We start from the raw sequence: 8984 nt of genomic DNA on the forward strand, positions 1-8984 counted from the left end.
AGAACCCTAGATCTAGAAGTACAAACCAAAAAGCTAGAAACTTAAAAACTGACAAGGGTCCAAAATATGATGATGATGATGATGATGATGATGATGATGATCATGCTTACTGGATTAATGTACCAAAACACCTTCTTCTACTTCAACGCACCAATAATACCAAAATAGACCAAAACTCTTTAAGGGAGGCTAGGATTTTGAGGCAAATGGTTAGAGGATGAAGAGGATGCTCTAATCCTCTGGAAATGTTGTTTAAGTATGGGAGGAAACCCTAAAGTTTCAGGCTTGGTCCAGAACAGTTGCCATGTTGTGGCGCCTCTTAATGTCACACTGTGGCACTCGTTAATACATATGTTCCATTTCTTCTATGCCACGTCGTGGCATCATAGTTTTTCCTAAAAACTCCATCTTTGGACCCTAATGAATATAAAGTTAAACCAATATTGGAACACGGGTGTTACATCTTATGTATCTTACCAATTGTACTAGACCCGACATTTCTTTCGTTGTAAACTTGCTAGAAAGGTTCAGTTCATCCCCAGCAAAAAGACATTGAAATGGGATCAAGCATATTTTACGATACCTTCGAGGAACTACTGATTTGGGTTATTTATCCTAATGATTCAAAACAAGGTTTGATTGGTTATGCAGATACAGGTTATTTATCTGGTCCTCATAAAGCTAGATTTCAAATTGGATACGTATTCATGAAAGGAGGGGTTACAATTTCCTGGCGCTCTCAAAAGCAAACACTTGTCGCCACATCCTCAGATCATGCTGAAGTAATTGTACTAAATGAAGCTAGTAGAGAATGCACATGGTTAAGATTAATGAGACAACTCATTTTGTCTTCATGTGGACTAGATAAACATAAAGGTCCAACTTTAATTTATGAGGATAACTCAGCATGAGTCACTCAAATGAAAGAAGGATATATCAAGAGCGACAAGACAAAACATATACCTCCCAAGTTTTTTAGTACATTCAAGAGCTTATAAAAGATCAAAAGGTTGAGATAGAATATGTTTAATCCAGCAACAATGTAGCAGACCTATTCACGAAAGCACTTCCTACTGCAATCTTCAGAAAACATGTACATGGCATTGGAATGGGACATGTGCATAACACGTAACGTAACAGATGTCTAAATGAGGGGAAGTCAACTATATACTGCACTCTTTTTCCCTTTGTTAAAGTTTTTTCCCACTAGGTTTTTTTAGCAAGGTTTTTAATAAGGTAGTACTTCAAGGTTGAACTCAGATTAGAAAAATTGTCATCCAATGGGGAGTGTTATAAAAATTACATCAAATTATTGAGTTAGACAATGCATGTGGGTGAACAATTTTCACCCCTTGAATAATTTTCTTTACCTATTAAATTACTATTTTGATGATGTATGAATAACATGTTATGTAGTATAAATATTCATCAAATATAAAGAGAAAAACACACCATCTTAAATACAATCTTCTAAGTATTTAAGGATCCTCTCAAATCTTTTTTTTATAATGTTTTAATTTATTTTTGTTAGTTTTAGTTTTAATTACATCGAATTTATATTATATTGTATTATATTATATTATACTCCCTCCGTCACAAAATTATTGTCTACGTTTGACTTTTTAAGTCTCTTTCGTTCAACTTTGACCTCAAATAATTTACTTTTTGTTATACAATTTTTTATGCAAGATATATGAATAGATTGTTTTTTAAATATATTTTCATTGTTATAAGTTTCATCAAAAATTATATAACACAAATAAAGTTATTTATTGTCAAAGTTGATATGGAAAAACTTCAAAAGTCAAACGTGGACAATAATTTTGGGACGGATGAAGTATTATATATATATATATATATATATATATATATATATATATATATATATATATATATATATATATATATATATATATATATATATATATATATGAAAATCTACATAAAAGTCTCAAACTTTTAGGAAAAGTTTTAATAAAGTTCTAAATTTTTTTTTTTGGAACAGAAAAGTTTCATTATTTTGAGAAAATCATATAATTTGTCATTTGTTGTTCAAATATAAAAAATGACTTTTTCGTTAATTTGGGCAAAATGTTAAATAATTGGGACTTCTCTGTTCAAAAAAAAAATTTATGACTTTATTGAAACTTTTTCCAAAAGTTTGGACTTTTCTGTAGATCTCTCTCTCTCTCTCTAAATATATATATATATATATATATATATATATATATATATATATATATATATATATATATATATATATATATAGATCTACAGAAAAGTCCAAACTTTTGGAAAAAATTTCAATAAACTCCTAAATTTTTTTGTCCAAGACCACTTTAGTTTTGAAGAAGATAAAACTGGTCAGTCAAGAACAAGAACAAGACTTGTCCAAGACCACTTTAGTTTTGTCAATTTCCCCTCTGTTGGGGGCGTGATTTTCTACGTTTTTTCTCCCCCTTATCATTCCCCTTATTCTTTGAGTTAATTCTTCTAATTTTACCTAACATTATACTTTTTAAATCAAAACGTACAACAAATGTGGCTTTAGGCTTAAAAAAATAGTATCGTAAATATAATTGTGTTCAATGTATCTATGCATGCACACACGTGGATGTTTTCATAAAATAAGACTCGATGGTAACGTAACAACCAATTAAGATAATGTATATCATACTCCATTTCTCTTACTTTGTCAACATAAAGGGGGGAAAAAAGACTTTGAAACTTTAGCAAGAAAATAGTACTGTGAAAAGAATAAAACTGATTTTAAAGTGTAGATGCTAATTCCACCGACTTTTTAAGTGCTGCAAGAAGGCTTTTCATTATTCTAGGCTCCCCCGGAGGAGACCTGTCTTTCATCGGCCCCTCTCTGATTGCTCGGAAAACCGGCGTCGAACCACCAATTGCCGGAGTTACCAGACAGTCTATGTACACAGGGACCTCAGTCACTCCATCGCCAATTGTAATGAACCCAAGCCTTACCCCTCCTTTGATTTTGTCCACCTGTTTCACATACACAATGCCTATACTTTGAATTTGAACTCTAATGGACCAAATTTCCTTATAAATGTTACGAATTTTATGAAAATTTAAACTTTGATAATTTTAAGAACTTGAGATTCAAAGCTTCTATCTGTCTACGGCTTTTGATATGCATTGGTCTGATAAGATTCAGACCATTTGATACCACAAAAATATATAGTCTTTTATATGTTTGTTACCGGGTCTGAAAAGAGGATGTGTCTCAAACAACCATAAGTTTAGAAATTGAAGGCAGATAACTAACCTTTAGAGGCATAGGAAGTGGTAATTGGGCACCTTGGCACAAACTGTTCGCCCACTATCAATAAACAATTCACACAATTTTGAGATCGAAGGTTTTGTAAATAAATCCGAGAGATTTATATGTCATTTATCCCTATCAATTATTTCGATTTTGTAGGCTGTTTTAATTTAATAAGGTTTGTAATTCTATTTTCGTGCTTTTACATCTTTTATAAAAAGGGATACTATTGATGGAATAAAATGATGTTAAGATAATCAATTTGACGATGTCATTTTTACACAAATAATTTCAATTATATCATTACTTGTAAATAAGTCAAGTTGATTTGTATTTTTGTTAAAAGCGCAGACCATTGCTTGTCGATGAAGGTAGTGATTTGGCCAATGTTACTTATGAATACGTTGATTTATTGTTTCTAACGAGTCATGTATGAAAACTAAAATTGAAACGGGTCCAACAAGTTAAAAGTCAACCAAAATATGTAAATTTGCTTAATGTATACAACTATTATATTTAAATTATTCAAAAATTTAATTATGATATATTTGTATAGTTTCAAATAATATTTTAACATTTGAATTATTTATAAAATAAAGTCGGACAATTATTGTTCCGGGACACCTATTGGTTTAGATAAAGCAAATGATACAAAAGTAACTACATTATTATTTTTTTCGATTTTGATACTCCATTATTTGTAGTTTCAAATCGAAGATTACATTTTTCAATTTTGTTCAACATTGATCATTCCATCGTAACATTTTCTGTTGTCAAAAATTGTTTATCAACATTATTTTTTTATATATTGCTTTTATAGTATAGTAAAATTTTATTTTGAATATATTTTTTCTATATATATTCATGTTTCCTAACTGATGCATGTGAAAGTTAAAGTATAATATCGTATCGTCCGACCATTTTACTGGAATATATTTTATTTAACAAATTTTGTTTATTTCTTTAATTTGTTTTTATTTCTAATTAACCGTTTTGATATATTTAGACCAAACAACTTATAATGATAGTCTTGTATCACTAATGACTATATTGTAATAAACAAAAATAGGAATCCATTTCCAGCATTTGGTTAAATAAATATCGACATCTTCAATAAAAACGAACCTATGTATAAAATCAGGCTATAATATCAGGTATATACGAATATTATTACGATTACTTGCATTTAGTGATATCAAGACCAAATAAATTGTTCAATCTAAATACACCAAAGTAATTAATTGAAAATAATAACAATTTAAACGAACAATAAAATTCATTAGGTAAAGTATATTCAATTAAATTAAAACGGTTGAGCAAGAGGATTATTTAAAAATTAACTTAAAATCGGTAAAGTTTTAATATAAAATAGTTGGAAAACACGATTACATAAAACTAAAAATATATAAAATAGAAAATAAAAATTTATATTTAATAAAAATAACATATAAATTTTAAAAAATTAAAGTTGACAAAGTGACATTTGATTTGAAAAAAAAAAAAAACACACACACACGTTAAAACCGTAAAAAAATGATAGTGTAATAATTTCCGCCGCATGTCATGTTAATTTTCAATTCCAGCTCGGTATGACAACTAATAACTGAAATGGTAATGGTTAACTAAAAATAAAATTGAAAAATATATGATTGTGTCGTCTAGAACAAAAAATTATAAAATGTTAAAATCAAAAAATTAGTTTTTAGACATTGGTTTTTGGCGCATACTTAAATTTTCTACAATACGCACCTGAAAGAGTAAGGTTTCAAATCTGTCGATATCAATATTCATAGGCAGTCTCATCGTCCCCAAAGACACTCCTTCATCATCTCCGGCTGAAATACTGTTGTTATTCGCCGGAGAAGCTCGAGGAACAGCACTACCGGAAAATTCACGGGTTAAAATCAGTCTCGAGGCCCGATTTTTGCTACTTTCCGATAACTGAAATCGAGAACAAACCAGCAGATCCGACGAAAAAGGAAGCTTCGGGCTAACGACTGTTCTTAGATGCAGGAAGAGCTGCCTACTACATACTGTAGCCATGGCCGGTGAAGTAGGATATGGTTTGCTTCGTTCCTCCACAAACACGAGGGTATAGATAATTGATAGAGTGATTTACATATATAGTCCTTCAACTATCACATAGATGATATTTCAGTCCCTTAACTTTTAAACCATCGTCTTTCTCATCTTGATTTGATTTTTAGTATTGAAAATTACGTGTAACGTTATCTTCCATAAGTTTGTTGCAATCGATTCGTTTGTGCTACATTACTGATATATATTTTTTAGAAACTAAACAACAATTTTTTTTTATATAAAAAATCTAAAAAAAGGTATAGCCAAAATATAAGAAACATGTAAGATTTGAAAGATGTGAGATGTTAAGATACAGACAGTGAAAGCAAACAAACAGAATGAGTAAAACACTCAAAAAGTGTGTGTTGGGGTGTTGTTATGAGGAAGAGAGAGTGAGAGCATCAAGTTTTGGAATGAGACTTCGCCAAGCATCAGCAATACCATTTGCTAAACGCGCTTGTCCTTTTGCAAATTCATGGAAAGCCAACCCCATGTCTTGTGTTTTCTCATCTTGGAAACGAATGATTTCTTCATTCATTAGCTTCACAATTGTCTCAAATCTTCTCGTTGCTTCTTCTCCATCAGCTTTCAGCTGCATGTGTTTAAATTTTTTTAATACAGACATGACTTAATCTCATAAGCTATATTAAAATAGAAACTAACCTCCTCATATTCATGCTCTGCATCTAACATCTTTTCGGATCGAGTTAGCCTCAATTTGTTGCTGAAACAACAATTTTATAATCAAAAATTGCTACTTCTTGCGTTTATCTCATAATCAAAATATAGAATAATGGAAATCATACAGATCAATTTCTTTTAGCTTTATTGTCTCGCTCAATTCACATTGTTGTCTGAAAGCATTAGCCCTCTCTCCTATGGTCCCCTGAAAACAAGAAAAATTCAAGAAATATATAAAATATAAAGGTCAATGACAAGCTTTTAAAATTCAAAACTTACCTTGATAGATTGCACTGCACGTACGTAATCTTTCAATGGCTCTTCAAAATTCATTAAAAGATGGTGGGCCTTCACAATATCACATGAAAAGTAATCATCAACTATTGACTTTTATTTTGTTATAATTTTTTTTAAAAAGAAATAGAAACTAACTTCTCTTTGCAGTTTGATTGATAGCATCTCTGATTTTGCTCCAAGCTCAGAGAAAGCAGTCCCAAGAGCATCTCCTTCACAAGCACCAAGGAGTTTGATTGCCTTACCAAAATCTGATAGAGATTGCCCCAACTCTGTAACAATATTACACAAATTGTGTTAAAAAGACATGAATGCCCTTCCCATCATCATTATCAAAGATTAAATACCTCTGTGTCTCTTTACTAGACGATATGCATGCTTCTGGGCTTCAGCTAAGTGATCTTCAAGCTCAAATATATATCGTTTTAATTTCTCATACTCTGGATTTGTTTCTTCAACTGGTTTTTCTTTCCCAAGAACTACATCACTCACTTTAGATTGAACATCCTGTAACATCCATAGCATGATCTTAAATTATCTGATAGATTGATTATGCATAAATAAAATACTTCCAGTTGCTTTCAATTCAATGTCATATGTTACCCTGAATATCTGCATCAAATCAGCAGGCTTCCTCTTGAAGATTCCAGTATCTTGTGACCTTGCTCTTTCCATTGTCTGCAAAACACCCAACATGTTATAAAGATCAAACTACATGCATGAAAGTAAGAGAATTGAAATATATATATATTGACATATTGTATAGTTACCTGTTCATCAGCCTGCAAGAAGGTTCGAAGGTCCTCACTGTGTTGAAGTTCATGATGTAATGCAATCCTATTGACAAATGAATCCAATGCTTGACGCCTCATCTCTATGAATTCAGCACTGAATCTGAACTTCTCTGCATTTGTGAGGTCATAGTCAGTGATTAGAAAGCCTTTAATATAAAATAAGTACCACAAATATAATAAAGGGACAGAGTGACATCTTACCTACAGTGCTCTTTTCTGGAAGTGGAGGAATGAAGATACCTTTGTACTTCTTAAAGAGACAATCTCTTAACCAAACAAAATCAGTATAACGTCTAATAACAATCTTTTCTGGGCCTTGATAGTCTGGAAAGTTAGTCTGCAGAACATGCATTTGAATGAAATAAGAGTGATACTGTTGTTTTGATGAATCAAAACAAAGTTATAATGGATGGCGTCTGAATATGTTCTTGTTTCTAGTTTTCCAATTCAATGTTATTGCAATTCAGGATTCCTAACTAGTAGCTTCATCAACTAATGACTTTTAGAGGTCTTTGTTTTCTGTACTGGTTTTTGAAGTTGAAATGAGAAACTAGCTCATGACCTAAAAGTTCAGGTTTAAAGAGACATTCACTCAATTGAAACACCCAAGTTATGAATTCAGTTCGGCAATAGGTTATCTAAACTAATCATGACATGAATTGGAATGAAATCTATCCCCGGTCAAATTACAACTAGCGATCAATATGGCAATAGTTGCAATACATGAATGAAATATGTAAATTTCAACAAAATTCAGAAGAGATCGTGAAATTACCTTGGTGATGACCTTATAGGAGATATAAGCTTGAACTCCATTGCCCATTTTAGCAGGATCAGTTACAGATACTGACAGAAACGGTGGTTGCGAAGATGGGGATCTAGGGCTCTGTAAACCCCCTCCTCCTGTATGACTTCTTTGCTGCATGTTTGTCGAAATTCAATCCAATTAGATAGTGAACTCATAGAGATTGATTAGATACGGGTACTATTTCAAGATTGTAGTTACCGTTGTGATCATGATTTTTGTTGCAATCGGATGTCAGTGGTAGAGATTTGGTCTGAAACTGATTGAATTCGTCCAGAGTAAAGAATCCGATCGCTATGATAAGGAAGAGTGCGGCTATGTTGCTTCAACCCTGATGATGATCGTTAAACATTTGCTGTAACTCGCAAGTTCTTAGACGAAATCGATGAAAGTCGCAAGGTTTCTCTTTCTAATTTTTAAGATAAATATGGGGTTTCGTGTGATTTTGATTTTTTTTTTTCAGATTAAAACAGCTGGATTCTTCAAGGGGGTGTATGTGATTGTTTATCTAAAATTTTCTTACTATTTTTTATTAAAATCATTTAAAAAGCTAAATTAAGAGGTTTAAGAGAAATTAACTTATAGCTTATTACCTGATAGGCTATAGGTGTGTGAGAAAACAGTTTTTACAAAAATATTTGGATTAAAAATATTTGGAGAAGTTTTTAAAATTAGCTTATTTAGCTTATTTCCACCACAATAAACTGATTTTTAATGTTTTTCTATCTAAACATTTAAACTTAGCTTATAGTGGTGGGGATAAGCAATAAGTTATAAGTTTTCTCTATTTTTCCCTATTCAAACACCCTCTAAATATTTATAAAGTTTGAATTTATAAGAAAAATAATAAAAATATTAAATTATTAAAATTAAAGTGTTTTTTTTTAATTTAAACAAAAAGTTTAGATAAATAAACAAAGAAAAATAATGAGGCTTTAATTTAGAATTTTTAAAATTAGAAAAGAAAATCGATTAATAAAATTAATTCGTATGCATTTATTATTACATTTTATTACATTTAAATATTAAATGAAATTTAATAAAA

The 8984-nt window shown here is 30.8% G+C and overlaps 2 protein-coding genes across 2 annotated transcripts; both read right to left on the reverse strand.

Moving 5' to 3' along the window:
• Positions 1-2553: 2553 nt before the first annotated feature.
• On the reverse strand, positions 2554-5375 carry LOC145112354 (uncharacterized). The gene is made up of 3 exons (XM_079048526.1): positions 5036-5375; positions 3290-3343; positions 2554-3006 (listed from the first exon to the last, which is right to left on the reverse strand). Exons 1-3 carry the CDS (start codon positions 5327-5329, stop codon positions 2770-2772), a joined length of 585 nt encoding a protein of 194 aa, XP_078904652.1. The 5' UTR covers positions 5330-5375; the 3' UTR covers positions 2554-2769.
• A 250-nt stretch (positions 5376-5625) lies between these two features.
• Positions 5626-8398, reverse strand: SNX1 (sorting nexin 1). The gene is made up of 11 exons (XM_079048525.1): positions 8141-8398; positions 7910-8053; positions 7336-7471; positions 7111-7244; positions 6944-7018; positions 6688-6847; positions 6479-6612; positions 6326-6394; positions 6172-6251; positions 6029-6089; positions 5626-5957 (listed from the first exon to the last, which is right to left on the reverse strand). Exons 1-11 carry the CDS (start codon positions 8150-8152, stop codon positions 5742-5744), a joined length of 1221 nt encoding a protein of 406 aa, XP_078904651.1. The 5' UTR covers positions 8153-8398; the 3' UTR covers positions 5626-5741.
• Positions 8399-8984: the final 586 nt, after the last annotated feature.

The sequence above is a fragment of the Lactuca virosa genome, chromosome 5 (assembly GCF_052849685.1).
Source record: "Lactuca virosa cultivar CGN04683 chromosome 5, Lactuca_virosa_CGN04683_v6, whole genome shotgun sequence".
In the NCBI taxonomy this organism is placed as follows: domain Eukaryota; kingdom Viridiplantae; phylum Streptophyta; class Magnoliopsida; order Asterales; family Asteraceae; genus Lactuca; species Lactuca virosa.